Consider the following 19,217-nt stretch of genomic DNA (forward strand, 5'->3'; position numbering starts at 1 on the left):
TAGCAATGATTTCTAGATTTTTGTAGTGAACTCAGAAGCCACCAAATGCTGTCCGGTGACTGGCAGCAGAGCTTCCTATAGCTGACCAATACGCGCTCCTAGCAAGGGTCCAAATGACCTGTTCACACCTACCCTGCACACCTCAGTCGAACAGGGTGGCAATTTCTATCTCCTGTATTTTTTTAAAACTATTGAATTATTTCATGCACTCTAGTCTACAGTTTGCTCTGTCACAAAGCTGAAAGCAATATTTATAGGCTCTATATCTATCTGCTGATTTATTGACCTAAAAGATCCCGCTCCAGAGACAGCCACAAAAACACTTGTCTTTAAAAAATGGGCTCTATATTTGGATTTCTAGTTTAGAGTTGCCTTAAAAAGAGAAGTCCAGCCTCCAGCCACTAGTCACCCGGTCTGCAAGGCAGCATGAGTATTTATTCCAAAATCAAATTTAATTTTTAATCCCTAGATCAACTTCTCTAAGTCCCCTTTAGGAAAAAAAAAAACAAAACCCGAAACAAAACAAAACAAAACCAAACCTACAAACCACGTTTATTTGTAGGAAAAGGACCACAATTTGTTTTTTTGGAGAACACAAAGTGCTAAAAACACGTGAAGATCCCTGCTTTCTGCAGAAGAAGACACCACGATTTGGAAATGCCTTTTTTCCATCAAGAGCACTGCTAGCATCAGCTGAGATCCAGGTCTAACATGCACAATCACACATTCAACTGTACCTACAAGAGGCACACTAGCTTGCAGGTTCATTTGAGACACTAGTACTCCCCTAAAAGTCCCTCTTTCATGATTCGCCCATAATTTAGCTTTCTTTTATCCAAAGTCCTAGAAAGGAACCCAACGAAAGGCAACAAATAGGAAAACGGGCCCCAAGGCTGTACTCACCGGTGTGCTGCTGTCGGAAAAGGTGTTCATGCTGATGGACCTGCTCATCTTGTCCGAGGAGAGGGATGGTGGGGACGGACTGCGCTTGTCCAGCTGCTCGTGGTGTGGCAGGTCCTGGCGCTGCAGGTACTCACGCCATGCTCGCTGGATACTGAGGTAAACACCAAGGCACAGGGTTGGGGGGGAATGCAGCAACAAAAAGGATTTAAAATAGATATTCTTGGCTGAAGAGGTGGGTTTTGGCCTTTTTCTCTTTTTTTTTGTGCGCTTTGTTTTCTGATTTGGATAATGATCACTCATAACTACTCTCTGTAGATCTTATATTAGCCACTAGTAGTATAACTTGCGGTATCTGTTAAGTAGAAGCAATTCTTTATTTCAAATCCCTAAACCTACAGAAGTCGTTTAAATTTGAGACTGTACATAACTCAGCAATTCTCTTACATCTTGCAAACAAAATAAAAATATGCATTTATCTGTTTAAAAGAATGAATAGCCTTCAACATGTTATATTTATATCAGCTTTCAGATTATAATGCAGATACAGGTGGAAGTTCAGAGCCAGACCAGTATCCTTTAAAATCTCCTCCATCTTGGGTAGCTGGGGACTTAAAACCTCCTCCAAAGCAACACATGGGGATTGCAGTAGGAGCTCTGCTTTGAAACGCTAAGCTTTGACCAGATTTCTAAAATCTCATGTGAAATTCTGTAAAGAAATTCCATTTTCTGTGCTGGCCGGTGGCCGGGGAGCTGGAGGCCAGGGTGGCTCTCACCAGGTGGCAGTGCCGGACTGCCTGTGCCTTTCTGAAGGTGCTAGGGAGACCAGGGAGAGATGCTGGGAATGAAAACTGTGTTTACAATAGCAACGGCATTAACACAAAGTATGTGGGTGTTCGCACGCAGCATGATCTCTGAACTCCATAGAAAAGCAGAGCTAAATTCTGACCTGAGACTCAGCAGCGTTGCTGCAGTGCAATGGGCGAGGAAGAGCTCCTTTTAGGGTTTTTAAGCAATTGGGATTTTATCCACTGGGATATCAAGCCAGTAAAACCTTCAGTGTGTCTGTTAGTCAGGTAGAGCACCCTGACCTTCGCTTAAGTTGTTCTCAGTGGTGCAAAGTTCTGTGGCAGTTGTGCGGGGAGCGGGTAGGAGCCGGCACCCCTCCACCCTGCCTGGTCCTGAAGGGTTTGGCACACTCAGCACCCAGCCTCGATGCTGGGGTGCTCCCAGGGAGGGGTCCCATGCCCAAAGCCCGCCTGGCCCTGCTCCCACCCACGGTGCCTGCACCCCAGGGCAATGCTCCTTCCTGAAGGAGCCATGTGCTTTTCGGTTCAAACCAAAGGGTCCAAAGCCGTCAGCATGGATTTACTTTGTCCTAGGAATACTTTTTTTTTTTACATTGCCTTTTTAACAGTCAAGATGTCATTTCTGCTCCCATCTCCATAAGTCAGAAAAGCGTTTAGCACCCCGACACCGCTGAAAAGGCGTTCCATTACACACTGGCACTTCCACCTTCTTGACTTCGCAGAAGGAGGACAAAGCTCAACACCAGGACACCTACATCTTCTCAGTGACTGCCTACAGTGCTGGGAACTCCAGACAGTGGGAAATGCCTCCTGGCATGTAATTTTTCCTGGTCAGGGAACAACACTCCCAACACCCGTGGCATTTTGAACATCTCAAGGTTGAGGAAATGAAATACATGTACTCTGTTTTTAGAAGAATACCAGATTAGAAATGAAACAGCATCAGACAGCCTCACCAGGATAGGTGCACTTCAGAGGCAGTCAGGTTGGTTAAGGCCTGTGTTGTTTTCATACAACAGCTTTAAAATGGACAGAAAGAGCTACCAAAGCTCCCAAATGTGAGTGCCAACGGAGCAGATTTCAGTAAATGCATTTTGCTTTAAAAAATCCCCACATCTTCACACCTCAAGCATTTACACTTTGCATTGTTTCAGTTTCAAACTCCACAGCATAATATGGACAAGTAGTATTTACATATTTATATTTACATGTATTTTCTATTTTAAAGCTTGAGAATATACTGAGGTTAAGTCATAACTACCCTTGTAGAAAGCTCTCTGAAAATGTATTCTTTCATCTGTCTTATAATTGCATGACTAAAAGATGCTGGCTGGATTTTAATTTGAAACTTCATGTCCTTTAAATATTTTAATATAGCATTAATGTTTTAACGTCCTGTATAGTGAGTTAGCTGTAGCTTTTCAACTGAAAGCGAAATTCGGTACGTAATGTGGCAACACATACAACTCTGTGTAAAGTTGTGCCTGACATCACAAGATTTTGCCATGAAGTAACTGGGGGCTTCGGCATAAAGATGTTCACCTTTTTTTGATGCAACTGGAGCCATGTTAAACTTTCGCTCTCTGCTGGGAAGTCCAGGGGCACCATGTTAGCACAGAGGTCGTGCCTGCTGGATGGAGGTAGTGCCTGCACCAGGGCTGGAGGAACAGCGCTGGAAGAGGCACAAAGAGGAGTCCTCTGCTCTGATAGACATGTGGGTAAATTTTAAGTTATATCCCCAGTATTACCACATGTCCTGAGACAGCACGGTCAAGCCTTTTAGGATAACTGACCCCATGGTAAACTCCACAACATGTGGGAAAGGTATTACGAAGGCTCAAATTACTGCATTTGGAAGCTGGGGAGTTCATTACCAGAACGTAGTGATGCTTATCTCTTCCTTCCAGGTGGTGCAGCTAGGTGTCATGCATGTGCCTTGGCTGAGCACTAGCAACTGCCTCGCTTTCCACTAAAACCCAGCCTGCTTAGTGCCATAGAGCTGTGCTGCACCCCCCAGCCCAGCAACCCTGGTCCCCTCAGACTTCCAGCTCCATCCCCACACAAACCCAAGATTGCTCCTTGCAGAGAAGTCCCGTGAGGTGCCTGGGGAGCTTTAACCGGGCTTCATGTAAGATGTGATAAATACCACTGACGAGACTTCTTGCTCTGGGCTGGACTTCCCTCCCTCTAGAACATTCTCTGTACATACAAAAACTCTAGTAGATTCTCAAATATTCTTTAGTTTCACAGAGGAAATGACAAAATTAGTGCAACGTTGAAGTTTAACATTTGAAATTCAGTTCAAAGAGAATGTTCACATGCTTAAAGGTAGAGAAGAGCTTAGTTAACTTGCTAAATTGAGGCTTTCTTTGTACTTAAAGTTACACAGAAATCCACGATGGATATAGTCCAGGTTCTGCAGTTCAGGAATCAGACAAACTCAGCTGCATTTAAAGGCAGAAACAACATTCTTTGTGACTTACATTTTCACTTTTGATTCCAAGGGCTGTAAGTTGATATGATATTTTTCGATATTATTTTCTTCATCCATGGCAAGCTGGTGGCTATGGAAAAGAAAAGAAAACGGGCTTAATGCATCTCAGCATGACATTTTTGCAATCACTGTGAATTAATTCCGAAATTTTGACAAGAACATACAAGAGCTGCTTATTATAAAGTGTTGCTGTCTTTGGAGGAAGGCATCTGGGTCCCTGTGTCCAGCCCCATTTGATTGTTGACAAAAAGTATGAATTTGGATCCAGTTTCCAGATCGGAGCCTGCCTGAGCCCTTGCACTAAACCTTCCAGATGCCACAGCTCCAGAGACAGGCACACCCAGCAAAGAAGCCTCTGCAAATAAAAAACCCACTGGCAAATATAATAGATATTCTTGCTAAATTAACTTCCATCCCTGGGGCTATGTTTGAAAAGCTGGAGAGTAAAATGGAAAGTAACAATGGTAATGCCGGCAGCAAATGAATTACATCAGCAAAAGCCATACAGGAATATGAAGAAAAAATTCTTTGTAATAAATGATGACCAAGGAATTGGTGCTGCAAACCAATCACTTTGAGAAAGCAATTTTAAAATGCTAGAAGATAAAAATCAAACATCTTGGGACACTGCTTTGGATGGGACTAGCAACATGAATGAAAGGTCTTTGCATGAAAATTTGTAAGATTAGACCCCAACCTGTGGAGTTATTTTTGAGACTTTACTGGACACTTAATTACATCATTCAATCAGCAGCAGTTTTCAGAAATTATCCTCCTGTAACTAAAAATAAGAATCGTTTATGGGAGAGATGCAAAATCTTGAATATTTCGTGTATTACCAAGTGAAAAACATAGTCTATAACAAAGAGACTGTCCCTCAGAAAGGGCTTGTTGCCTTATAAAAGCCATTTCACTTTATCATGTGTGAGATACTGTGGAAATCGCACGTTTACCTTTGAAGCAAGTCTTTGCCATCATTGACCTGTTCCAAGGTGTGTTGGAGCCTTTTGAGTTCTTCCTACAAGGAAAGAAAAAACATTTCAATGTGCTTATGGGAAGCCCTTGGCTGACATTGGAGATTCCCACTCAACCTCAAAACATTGTGAACCAACCACTAAACAAAACAGTCCCTCAGGTAATGTCTACAGGATTGCTTTCAAATTTAGCTATCCAAAGTAACTACAGAGAAACAAATATATTTATCAACATGTCCAGCACAAGTCTGGAAGAAAATATCAGACCTACAAAAATAACAGGCAGAGCAAAAGAGGAAAGTATTTGTTCATGTCTTAGGTGTGTGGCTGCTTTGATTCAAGAGGAGATGGTCTTTGTAAGAGGCAAGTGAGCATGAGCTCCTATTTTCAGGCACTTCTCATTGTTCTGCAATCAAACAGTATTCAGTCGCATAATTAAGAGAGTCACTGGCTGAGATTTACAGCCCAATGCCTTTACCAGGGTATTTGCATCAGATCCTGTTTCAGTAGCAGAGATGTCACAAATTTAACTGCAGCTGCATAGCTGGGGTTCCCTGCATCCATGATAACGTCCTGGGAAAAATCTACCCATGACATTCAGCACAGAGATTCGGCTTAAAAAACTAAATTGTATCTGACTCCATTGTTCAGAAGGGGTGGGAGTTGAGGGGCGGAGGAGAACCTGGTTGCAAAGAAGTGTGTGCTCCAGGGGTTGCAGTTCACAGGGCACAATACCACAGAGCGCCCTGGCATCCCTGGGACAATAACACGCAGAGCACGCGTGCCCAGTCACCTTAAAAGCTGGGCTGACAACCAAACACTGAACCCTCCAGAGCGCATCCCTATGATGCAACGCAAAGAGCATCACCACCCCGAGATGTGGGGATGTGCTTTTAGGTTTGTGTTTATACATCCACTGTTCGATAATTAAGCAACACTGGAAGATGAGAAGTCTATGCAAAACACAAAGATGTTAACACATGACTTCTTTTAGCTCATTAAGTCAGGAATCAAATCTAAAAGCAAAAGCTACTGAGAGTAAGGAAGGAGGGTAATTTACTTCACACCTGCCTTGCATACAGATACAGGATTCCCAGGAAGACTAAGAACATTAAAAAGGCAAAACAAGGATATTTTTGTCTTGTATATCTTATCTGACCTGGGGATGAATCAAAGATTTTTGTTTCCAATAAGACTATTGCAGTCTCCAGGAGCACAACAGATCAGCTGACTCTACCTTCTGCTTTCCCAATTAAAGCTAATTTTGTGAAACAGAAATTTTACGTGGCACTTTTTAATCCTGTACAAGACTGTACCCTGTTCGACATGAAACAAGATCACAGTTGGTAGCTGATTTACTCCTAATACAGCTTTCATTTCCTCCCAGCCTTGGAAGGACTATTACTGTGAAATATATTTTATGCATAAATGAGATTTGTCAAGATGACAAGTTAGATGTTTCCCCAGTCTTTGTCCCTCTGGGTCTCTAATTGTAACACCATTTTGTGGACACACTGCAGCTGATAATGGACTGCGCGTGATTCAGGAGGCCTGGCTGCTGCCTACCGCTCATCAGCCATTGGAAGAGATCCAGATGTGAAACTTCTTTTTATTTTTGCCTTCCTGGTTTTTGGGGGGGTTTTTTTTCGGGGGGTGGGGGTGTCCTGATCTGGGGAACAGCCTCTTCTGACATATTAAAAACAAGCAACTTTCAAAATTGTTTTCTTCAAAGCACAGTTCAGTTCAGAAGATAACCTTTTCTTCTCCCATATTATTCCGCTGGTCATTTTTTCAGTGTACCCCAGAGCTATGTACAGTAATTTAGAATGAGAAAACAATTTGCAATTGACTTTATATATAGCTCTGGGTGACAAAACCTGCATGACTTACATAAATCATTTCTTGTGTTTGACATCATTTTCTATTAACCTCAGGGTGAAGACTGAACAAAAAAAAAGTAAAAGCCAAAATTGGTTGTGACATTTTTGACTATTCAATCTTTCAATTAAACATCACTGGACGGTCTTTATAAAAGCCGTAATATAAGGCAACTACAGAAGGGGCATAGCAATGTTTGCATAATTGGGAAGAGAAGGAGACATAAAATCTATACTAATTTCAGTTTTGCGTCATTAACCATGAAGTATTGATTATTGCTCCTTGCAACAAAATTTATGAAGCCAGCTATGCTGCTGCGCCCACAGAAAGCGATTGGGATGCTTTGCCCTCAGCCCCTGGCGTGGTATCTGATGGGTGGCAGCGACAGCCGGGATGCTGCTCTCTCAACCCACAGCCTTAGGAGATGCATCTCCCACATTACACCAGGAGTGACCCAGCTGCAAACTCGAACTTCAGAAAATTAAATTGGAAGAGATCCATACTTCTGCTGGAATGCATGATGAATTATGATGCCCCTATAAACCTGGTTATAATGTAAACATATTGTAAAATTTACTGCAGTTTTTGTTTTCCTACTTCAGTTGAATACAGATGTTAACAGCTATTGGGCAGCTACAGACACATAGAGATACCTAAGGAAGAAAAAGCAATAAAAGCTTGAAGTGCAAGACCAGTGTTAAGAGCAAACTAGAATGTTGCCTTCTAGTCTTTAATGTGTATATTCTGCTTATGCATTAATTATTTTCCAGTCTTCCTGTACTTTTAGGAAACTAGGCTATTGCAATGACTTAATTATGGCCAGGAAAGCCTGTAACCTTATGGGGCAGAAAAGACCAAGGGGCTCTATAGAGTCTACAGACTCTTGCTGGGGAGAAGCCTGCATAAAAAAGCCGTCTTAAGCTGCACTGAGCTAGTTCCCAGCACAGTCCACACATTATAAAAGCCCAGCTTGGCTTTGCTGTCAGCATTTAGTTAGAGCAAAAAGGTTCTGAGTCCCTCTGCCTTTTTCCCTGCAAATCAGCTGTGTTTGGCTCCACGCAGCCCAAGGCAGCCCAGGCTCTGCGTGTGCATGTCCAGTGCAATGATTTAGCAACCTCACCCAGCTGCCTTCAGCAGTTTTCAGGGTCTTTTTTTAATGGAGGAACCCAGAGGTTGCCATAGACTTTGGTTCTCATTTGGGCTTGCACTGAAATGTCACCTCTTATTTGACCGGCAGTAGAGATGATGGCAGCCAGCAGATAAGGGGTCATCAAGGCAGGCTTAGACGCAGAGGAGCAGAAATCTAAAACAACCTAAATGCACTAGTCCTTAAATTCCTTTCAAATAAATCTGTTTTAAAAAAAACAGTTATTAGTGCAAATTGTAAAGAAAGAAATCTGCAGATGTTAAATCATACCTAGGTGAATATTTACCTCCACTAGCAGGCAATGATTCTTTTTTTGTTGCTATACCCAAAAGTATCCATTCAGGTCAGTGGAGCTATTTATACCCGTGGGTTTAGACTAGCACAGAAAAACCAGGGCAGAGGCCACATATTAAAAATTAATTTTCAAAATCCTTTTTGGACATGCATGCCGTTGTTTGAGTATCTCTGCCTAAGAATTCTGTCACTTACTGCCAAAGGAATATACAACAGTGCTTCCTGAGAGGTCAGAGAGATGGAGATTGGAAGAGAAAGCTTCGATTCCAGTAGAACCACAGCCTAAAAATAGCAATAAAAAAGGGGCAGAGGGGTCAATTTTATAGTTAAGAGTGAGTATAGCAGTTACTCAAACATGTCAGCTTTGGGTAGTTGTCTGTTTCATTGATGTTATTCCAAATCTTATTCAAAATTTTGTTGAATGGTGATTTTCTACGATGCAGGAAAACTCCCACTTACGTGCATTTCTTCCTCTCCTTGCTTGCAAGTCACTTGATGAAACACCACAGTGCCAGTTTGAGATCCTCCTGACACAGAAAGCCCACGGTGACCGCAGCAACCCTACACCGGAGCGGCACGGTTGCTTTCCTGCTGGCGCAGGACGTGCCCATTGTGTTGGGCTACAGGGTGCTGGTGAGCACAGGGAGGGTGCTGGAGAGGGGCTGGAGCATCAGCGCTGCCTGACAGCACCTGGGTGAGATGTGGCAGAGCAGAGCACAGCCCAACCGCTGCCTTGAAGGCAAACTACGTCTCACCAGCCTGCCGGTGCTGTGCAGGGAGGGAGTCAGTGCTGAGAGCTTTAATTTGGAAATGCCAATAAAGATCACTGGAGCTTTCACAGCCGCTCTTGCCAGCGAACACGTTAGTCTGTCGTATCGTTCCACAGCTGCTGTATTTAAAGACAAATGTATGAGTTCTTCTTCATAGCACTGACATCAGCATGTGCAAAACCGATCGTTCCTTTTCCAGCACAGCCTCTGAAGCAATGGCACAGCGAGGGCAAGCACAGCTGACGGCAGGCTGAAGCCAGAAATGCTGCAATGCCTGCTGTCATTAAGACCAGAAGCCGTGCAGGATCCATCCTCTGATCAAAGCCACCTGATGCCTCTTTCTATCACCTATTAGGAAGCCAATTTATAGGCTTTAACATCCTCACCTCCTGCCATTTTCCAATCTTGTGGTCATCACAGGCAGATACAAGATAATGAAGCTCTCTCTGCTGCTGTTCCCCTTTCCCAGTCCGTCGCGCCGGTCTGGAGACAGCACATGCGGTGCTAAACCACCTTTAGCACCAGCTCCGAGCCATGTGCCATTTGTATTCCAGCACAGAAGCAGCAGCCTCGGCTGCTTTTCAAACACCCCAGCTGCTTTTGGTTACTGAAAACAGTCCATTGCCAATGCTGTTCTGAGCTGCTTACACCCATGTCTGCTGCTACCCCTATTTTTAAGACTTTGTTTCCCATTTAACAAAGAATTTGCCCCCACACTCTTTTTGTGTCCATGAAGCATCTTGGGTTTTATTCATTTTATACTTTATATTTTTTCTTTTTTTCATTTTATTCATTTTCATTTATATTTTGGCCTCTTTTCCCAGGGAAGACTGTGGCCCCTGTATTAAATGATGTAGAGTCTGTGTTTCAGTCTGACAAGGCCTGTCAAGCAGTGTGTTAATTAAGCCTCTTAGCAGGATACAATGAGTCTAAAGAGGATAGAAAGATCAGGATCCTTTGCAGTGAAGGCTTTTACTTGCTACTATTTTGGGCACCCATTCATGCCGGCATGGAGGTGCTGCTCCCGTGGGAAAATCTCTGGATTACACAAGCAGCCCCCTAAAAGCTCCTGTTCCCTCTTGGTACAAAACAGCAGGGTTTTCCCCAAAGCAGCATCTTTAGTGGCAGCTGTGTGCCCACTATGGGCATCAGAGGCACAAGGAGCGCCAGTTTGGGTGGACACGAGACCATCTGCATTAATTCCCATTTCAGGGATGTGTAGAGCATTCTGCATCCCATGTTGGGGGCTAGAACATAAAAGATAATGCTACACCACAAATACACCGAGCATTCCGTAAAATTGGTAATTAAATGTCTGATGGTGACAACTGCTTCATATCTTGGAACAAAAAGACACGTCAGATGATAGTGGGTTTTGTATATCAGGGGTGGGAAGGGAAAGATCTTATTTTATTTGCTCTGGCAACCCAACAGGGACCTCGAACACTTCAGCTATGAACTTTCAAGAAAAGTACTTTAACTGCACAAGATTAACACAGCTACAGGGGCTTTGCGATCCACAGCTGTCAGAACGATTTGCCAGATTACTTTAAAAAATTGTGCCATCAATAGAGTTACCGAAACCTACTTAAACAAGTTTCACATTCAGATTTAGAAACAAAATATGAATTAGCCTCGCTGAAATGAGTTAGTTACTGCAGGGAGACACAGCACAGACATTCACGTCGGATCCTGTATCCCAGCCTGCCACTGACCTCCAATGGCACCTTAGCTCTTTCCACCTCCTTTCTTGTGGGCATCTTGTCTATTTAGGTCATAATATCTTCAAGGAAGGGAACAGCTCTTATTTTTTGCTTGTGCATCAGGGCTCTGATCTTGATTAGTTAAGATAGACTGTGGTTATCAATCGCTAATTAATAGCAAACAATTTCAGACTCTTCCACCAAATAACTGCTTATATTTCCCTTCCACGGCTGAGCTTCACTGCAGGAGGACCACAGTCCCTCTGCTACAAACGTTGCTCCTGGTGAGCACAGGGTAAGTGTGTGCAGGCTCTGTCCACGTGCTCATCTTTCCAAACAAGCCAAAGAAGGTGTCAACCAAAACCTGAGCGCTGCTCAAGGAAAAAGTGGGTCACACTGAACAGAAAATGAGGCCAAGAGTAGGAAACAAAGGGCAGGCATCACTGAAACATTTCAGGCTGGAAAGACATTACCACTAATTAGAGTGCCACTGGGATGAGTGCTAAGCATCACGGCTGTTCAGCACAACTGAGCATGCGCTGATGCTGCAGCAAGGGTTCTGAAGATCTAGCTGATAAATGGAGCACATATGGGAACAGTAGCCATTAGGCAATTAACTCCCACAGTTTATTGCTCATGCTTCCATTATTCTGGATACTTAAGAGATACTTCACTCAATATGCATTTTCTTAGTTTATTGAAAATCAAAGTTATGCTCGTAGAGCCCAATTGCTACAATTTAGGTTATTCTCAGACAAGAAGGACCACATTGCTTTCCACTGTTCTCCAGCACAAGCCAACTCTCAGGGAATTTTTTCAAAAACAAGTCTGCTGTAAGTTTACTAGCTAATATCTTTACAGAGTATGGTCTAATTTTCCAAAGGTCCCCTTAGGTCCTCCTCACAACGTGACTTGGTTGACAAGTCTTTTGTGGCTTCTTACCTGCTCAGTTTGCTGTGTTTAGAAATCTGTTGGGGGGGGTTGACCCTGGCTGGAGGCCAGGTGCCCACCAAAGCCGCACTATCACTCCCCTCCTCAGCTAGGCAGGGGAGAGCAAATATAACAAAAGGCTTGTGGGTCAAGATAAGGACACAGAGAGATCACTCACCAATTACCGTCATGGGTAAAACAGACTCAACTTGGGGAAAATTAACTTAATTTATTGCCAATCAAATCAGAGTAGGATAATGAGAAATAAAACCAAATCTTAAAAACACCTTTCCCCCATCCTTCCCTTCTTCCCAGCCACAGCTTCACTCCCGGATTCTCTACCTACCCCCCAGCAGCGCAGGGGGACGGGCAATGGGGATTGGGGTCAGTTTATCACACCTTGTCTCTGCCGCTCCTTCCTCCTCGCAGGGGGAGGACTCCTCACTCATCCCCTGCTCCACCGTGGGGTTCCTCCCATGGGAGACAGTCCTCCACGAACTTCTCCAAAGTGGGTCCTTCCCATGGGCTGCAATTCTTCCCAAACTGCTCCAGCGCGGGTCCCTTCCATGGGCTGCAGTCCTTCAGGCACAGCCTGCTCCAGCATGGGTCCCCCGTGGGGTCACAAGTCCTGCCAGCAAACCTGCTCCAGCGTGGGCTTCCCATGGGGTCCCAGCCTCCTTCGGGCATCACCCTGCTCCGGCGTGGGGTCCTCCCCGGGCTGCAGGTGGAGATCTGCTCCCCCGTGGACCTCCCTGGGCTGCAGGGGGACAGCCTGCCTCACCGTGGTCTTCCCCACGGGCTGCCGGGGAATCTCTGCTCCGGCACCTGGAGCATCTCCTCCCCTCCTTCTGCACTCACCTGGGGCTGCAGGGCTGGGGCTCTCACATGCTCTTACTCCTCTCTCTGGCTGCAATTGCTGCTGTGCAGGTTTTTTCCCCTCTTCCTAAATACGTTATCCCAGAGGCACTACCCACCGTCGCTGATGGGCTTCGCCTTGGCCAGTGGCAGGTCCCTCTTGGAGCCAGCTGGCATCAGCTCCGTCGGACATGGGGGAAGCTTCTAGCAGCTTCTCGCTCAAGCCACCCCCCTAGCCCCCTGCTACCAAAACCTTGCCCCGCAAGATGTTTTCTTCTGTTGTACCATCGTTTTTTTTCCCCATCCTTCACATGTGGTGCATATCTATAATGTCCCCACACATACAGCAGTGGAGCATCACCTACAATGCTAGCACTAAGTCCCTTCTGGCTAAGGGACTTCTCGTCCAAGTACCTGAAATGTCTATGCTGATTTGGACTGCTTTCAGATTGACTTCTGAGATTTTCCATGGGAGTTCAGGGTGGAGCTAGGGCTACAAGTTCAGGATCATTTCAATCAGGCTTTCCTGTAACACTGTCCCACAGAGGGGGGGGGGGAGGGGGGGGAATAAAAAAAATTGCAACACAAGTTCTCCAGCACTTCTGATAGTTTCTAGATTGCTTTCTGCCTTTTGCCCCGTGCCATTCAGCACCCAGTGTGACCCAACACAACAACTGGTAGCTGAGTCCCCCCCACTCCCGCCTGCCAAGCCAGCAGCAGCACAGCCCCACCACCCACCCGGGGCTGGCTTGGGTTTCAGAAGCTGGAACTCAATGTTGGGTTGTAGCTACTTCCCTCGGTCCTTTCACTGAAAACCTAACAAGGCAGAGAAGGAAAAGCTGTATTAGAGTGGCGAGTTTACTGTTCTGCCAAAGGTAAACTCCTCGCTGCATCATTTCTCAGAGTTCTACTCGTTACTGTTTAAAATTCCCAGGGGATGCGTTTGCCTCCTATTTCGGAGGACTCTTTCATCACCTAATAGATGAATTGGTAACATTTTCATTTTCTTCATGTAAAGCCCTTCCTCCCTTTTTTATACCCTATGGACATAATATCTAATTGTTTTTCTTCCCAATCTTGTAAATCATTACATTGTTCTCTTCCCACTCATCATTTAATCAAAATGGGACTCCATACAAAACTTCATTGACTAAGTGTCAGACCAGCATAGGGAACAAAAGCAGAAAGTCTTGGCCTTCATATATTTGAACTGAGCTCGTGCCTAATCCCTTTGCTACGATCCTGGTTACAGAAGGATGTCCAGGACAGCCGATAAATTAATTCCTCTCATAAGCGGGTGTAAACGGCCAGAAGGGAAATGCAGCAATGCTGGTGATATCTCCCAGGGGACAGAAGCACTCACAGGATGACCTGTTGAGCTCTTCTCCACTTTCTGTGATATCAATAAATTGTTTTCTTTTCCTTTCTTCAGCTCTGCCCTCAGGAAGAGTAATCTATCGCACCATGGCTACAGAACATTATTTCATAGTTACAGCAGCTCTGGAAACCTTGCACAAAGATGAATACCATTAAAAAGCCAAGTTAGATTCCTTTTAAAAAGCCTCTTCTTTCTGATGCTGCCACTGCAGTCAGGGCTTTCAACAGCACTGCTTCTGCCTCAAAATACACAAGCTTTTAACTTTTGTCAAGGGAAGCAACTAGAGAATGAAGCCTCTTGACATCTTGGCTTCTCTGCCGCCAAAGTGCTTCTGAAACTACAGCCAGTCTGAACACCAAGGGAAAGGTCTGGAACAACACAAGTGCTATAGTGCAAGGGGAAAAAAAAAAGAAAAAAAAATATATACACACACTGGAATTCAAGTCCACGGCAAGAAAGACAATTTCTCAATGAAATCCAGAAATGTTTGGAGTCAGATATGACAACTACCCTGCAAGTGGCAGCAGCAGGCACTAAATGAGTCACTTATGGGATGAAGAGTTGCTATAACCATATCCAGGATTTTAATGCCATTTGTATGGGACCTGATGTGACGGTGTAAAACCAATACAAATCACCACAGCTTCACCAGAGCAGAGTGTGTTCCATGCTGTCCGTTATACATCACCTTTACTACAGCAACAGCCTACACCAGAGCTAGAGCCGGTCAAGACGGCAACCGGCATGCTGCAGGAAATGATGATTTTTTCAAAAGCAACTTTCCATTTGGAACAAAACCCAACAATTTTGATATGCCAAATGCCACCACACACAGTTCAAGCAACCAGTCTTCCCTGCAAGCCCTGGATAGCAAAAGGCAGCCCCAAAATCCCAGTGGGGCATGTCCAGTGCTGGAAGAGCCAGGGAGGCAACAATGCCAAAGCCTAGCAGGGCTGACCATCTAGAACACTGCACTGCAGAGATGGCAGCTAAAGCCTAATATCAATATGTTTCAGAAGAAATGAAGCATTCCAACCCAGTATTGGTTTATGTGGGGGAATGGTAAGGGAATGTTTTTTATGGAGAAGAGACACGTCCACCCTTAAGTGTCACCAACAATCCAAGTTTCTTCATCTTTACCGTTACTTCACCCTTCCTCTGAAGGGCTGCAGAATTATGCCTGCTAAAAAGACACCAGTGTTTTGGTCTAATGGTTACTTTACAAAGAACACAAATCTGCACCCGACCCACTCTACTGGAAGAAACCCACATCTTCCATCTCCCTCTAAGGTTTTCATTGCAAATTACAGCTAAGTCCAGCTTAATTTTGAGAGAAATATGATGAGATTGCAACCAAGCCAGTGTGAATTTCAGCATGCCAGGAAGAGGAAGGCAGGGGGAAAATCTGACATGACAGATCCATCTTCCGAACTCCCAGTGGAATTTTTTTCCCCCAGAAAAAGTAAGCAGCTCTTTTTATAGCTCATGAGCCTATTACTTCTAATGACAACAACAGATGACTGTTTTAAAACTGAAAAGAAATATATTAATCCAATTTTCAGCTTTTCAGCATGTGGTACTGTCTACTAATTTTCACAAAAGAGAAGACTAATGAACTAGTTTAAGAATCAGAAGGTTACTGTAAAAAAAAAATAAATCACACATCTATTACAGAAACACTTTTCTACACTTCTTGCATTTCTGAAAGTCCCATTTAGGCTAAGCAGTATGTATTTTGTCCATAACCAAAGAAGTTGCTTTTCAGAAAGGATGCACAAATATCTATTATATCGCACTGTAGCAGTACTCACAAAACGGTCCCCAAGCCATCCAATTCACAGCGTCTGCCTTTACTTGGACAACGCATCTACAGGGTTTACTGCCAGGACGCTTTGCCTTCGAACACTGCACGCATGGGAATACCCATCCCTGGGCAGGACAGGCGTCCCTGTGCCAGGGCAGTGACGACAGAGGTAAGGCAGAAGCATTAAGCATCTCTGAGCCACAATGAGTGTGGACAGTCATGCATGGAAGAACCTGCCAAGGAAGATGGACCCAGCATGGCCTGGCTCATCAAGCCTTTCCACACCGCGTAGCTGCTGTTTATACAGCGGCTTCGTCCTCAGCCACAGCATCAAGGAGCAACTCTGGCTCCCACAGGGTGCCACCAGTTCCCAGCCAGCCCAAATGCACAGGCCACCATGCTTTGCTCCCATTTTTGGTGGTTTGAGACTTTGCCACCAACATGGTCCCTCTCCTGCAAGGCACACCACTGAGAGGTGCCAGCAGAGTCAGCAGCCACATGAAATCTTTGGTCAAGGACTCTGAAGAAGAGCAGCCACATCTATAGGTTTTAGATTCATGGAAAAATATGTGCATTCACAGAAACACTGTGTTCTCTCTTATGATGAACTTGAGACTGAGCAATTTTGATTAGGGTCTTAATCTTTATGTATATTGCAATTTCCACCAAACACTCTTGTGTTTGTCTTCAACATAAGAAACAGCTTTTCCATGCTGATAATAATGAAACTAGTCACTCATTCTGATGCTTATAACTACGCAAGCACACCAAGAAACCAGCAATCCACTTATTAATGTGCCAGCTGAGCTGTGCTTGCTAGAGACAGTAAGCAGAAGTTATGTCAGTCTCCATCCCTGTGCTACTTTCCTTTCCATCCCTACCATCTCTTGATCATACAATACAATCTTTTCTAATACAAGTGGAAAATGTTTTATATTTAGCAGCCAGCAACTGCTCAGCCATAAAGATCATTACAGCTGCAGAAACAGAGAAATAGTACTCCGAGGCCAAATCCTCCTGCAGGACAGCACCCTGCGTCCAGCCTAGCCAACGTCCCTCAGCATCCGCTCCAGACGTTACACCCCAGAAGTTTGGCAGTAACAAAAGACTTTCATTTTTCTGTGCAGATCTAACTTTCATAAAGCTTCCTCAGCACTCTCAAGAAGTAAATCTGCATCCCATTCATTTTAAGCACAGGTGTAATTATGCTAAGAGATATGCACAGGCCAATTAAATCAGTAGAGAGATTAGCAAAAGGGCTACCTAGGGTAAAGCAAACACCATGGTCCTCGCTTGGATCCCAACACTGATAGCATTTTAGGATTGACATAAGAGCACCCTACATCCATCTATGATTACCACCTTGCCATTACCTCCCAGCTGTAAGCCAGGGAGCCAACACGGGCTCCTGATCAGCTACTGTTCTTGCACAACCCAACAGCTCCAATTAATGACCTCTCACAAAGCTCATCAGTTTAATTTAGCAGAATTTTTTTTTCTTTTTTTCTTCTCTTCCGTCTCCAGCTTGCTGTATGCAAACCAGATAGCAAATTTATCAAGGCGGGGACCCTGCATTGGCAGAATGGTCACCACATCTATGAGGCTTCGTATACACAGAGCACCTTGCTAAGTGATTTTTTTAAGCTCCTTCAAAAAGAGATTGTTTATGCCCCAGCATTTCACCCCAAAGCAATTGGAAACAGCCACAGTGCAACTTAAGAGGGGGATCACAGCAGAAATTCCTCTAACTTTTGTAGCACTGCTGGGTACCACTATAAAATGGTACTGAGCTAATTAGACAAGTCATAAAGATGCTCCCCTGGCAATCTCACAGGTGAAATAATCTAATCTTCTACACCCTGCCTTCCTAGTTAATCTCTTGATAAGAGTCATTAACACAATTGTTCAGTCTACTGTGGTCCCTTTGTAAAGCACATATAATTTACAATCCCATTAAAAAGATGGCCACAGATTAGTCTCAGAGGCAAATTACAAAACTATTCAGTTGTGATTTTAGCACATTAGCTATAGCTATATGAATCCTGGAGAAAAAAAAATAAAAATCATAGAACATAGCAGGTTTCAGAGCAAGTATACCCACCAAAACGCACCTATCTAATTTTCTGCATAAAAATTAAATATAATTGCAAATTGTGGGATACTCTGTTCAGCAGCTGAGCAACCACACGGACTTTTTTCTTTTGTGAATATCAAGAAAAAAAAACCAAGTACTAAAAGAGCACAAAAGGTATACAAAGTTCTTTCATTTAAAAAGCTAGGATTTAGTTACTTCACAGCTTATGCTAAATTTCTGCTGCTATTCAGTATTCAAGTTATTTCTGTTAGGTAATTTGAGGTGCTGGAGGATGCTAAGCATTGGGTGTTCCAACAGAGCGGAAAGAGTGAAGGCACTGGACCTTGTAAAAATATAATGGAACAGATGTTTGCTGCTTTTCTGTATTTATGCTTCTTAGTATCAACTTCTAAAATCCATCGTGTAGAAGCTTCCAATACTATCTACTTCTTCCAATACTTCCAAGCTTCTAATACTCCCTTCAAGACGCTCACTTTCATCCAGGAAAGTGATTAGGAGATTGTTTCAAAAAAGCAGCAGAATACTCTGGCTTTGCCTGGGCTACGTCAAAAGCTACGCAGGCCCCAGACAAAATGTGGTCCAGATGCACAAATACTGTGAAACATCACCCACAACAGAGCTGTGGTCTTGCCTGGGATCTTAGGACAGAAACAGCTCAGGTGTGATTTTTTCATAGGATACAAGAAAAAACGCTCAGATCCTATTAGTTTTCAGCAGAATTTAAGCATTTGAGCACTTTGGAGATTAGAAAATGGGATTTTCAGAGTTTAACATTACTGAACTTCCCACCATAAAAGTCCTCTCATTCTTGTGTTTCCAGTCCCTCCTCAGCCTTCGGCAGCACTTCACCTTCCTAAGTGCTCCCCATTTGTTTTTTTATCTTTCACAAACAATAAACCAGCCAGGGAATTTAGGACGTCACAAAATAGGGCAGCAAATATTTCTGATTTGTAAAAGAAGCCCCCTCATATTTCTACTCCAGCTGCAGGGAGGCTTTAAAAAAAAGCACACTAAAAATGATAGCGCTTCCCAATAAACATCTTTCTGTTGCTTTTAGGAGGAAACCTGAGGAGTCCGTGGAAGTCTGAGGAAGCAAAGGTTGTGTTGCAAGCTTTTACATGAAGGTGTGCCTCACAGAGTCAGAGCATGAAAATCTGTTCATGCTGGAGTCCTTTGGAGCAAGAGG

At 44.0% G+C, this 19,217-nt stretch overlaps 1 protein-coding gene across 1 annotated transcript in view; it reads right to left on the reverse strand.

The window, feature by feature from the left end:
• SCHIP1 (schwannomin interacting protein 1) overlaps positions 1–19,217 on the reverse strand; it is a 182,114-nt gene that overhangs the window by 127,447 nt on the left and 35,450 nt on the right. Inside the window, exons 2-4 of the mRNA XM_069792846.1 lie at positions 5,157–5,221; positions 4,193–4,273; positions 904–1,054 (exon numbers count right to left, since the gene is read on the reverse strand). Of these exons, the coding sequence (XP_069648947.1) occupies positions 904–1,054; positions 4,193–4,273; positions 5,157–5,221 (297 nt within the window). The remainder of the gene's footprint in view (positions 1–903; positions 1,055–4,192; positions 4,274–5,156; positions 5,222–19,217) is intronic.

The sequence above is a fragment of the Haliaeetus albicilla genome, chromosome 9 (assembly GCF_947461875.1).
Source record: "Haliaeetus albicilla chromosome 9, bHalAlb1.1, whole genome shotgun sequence".
In the NCBI taxonomy this organism is placed as follows: Eukaryota; Metazoa; Chordata; class Aves; order Accipitriformes; family Accipitridae; genus Haliaeetus; species Haliaeetus albicilla.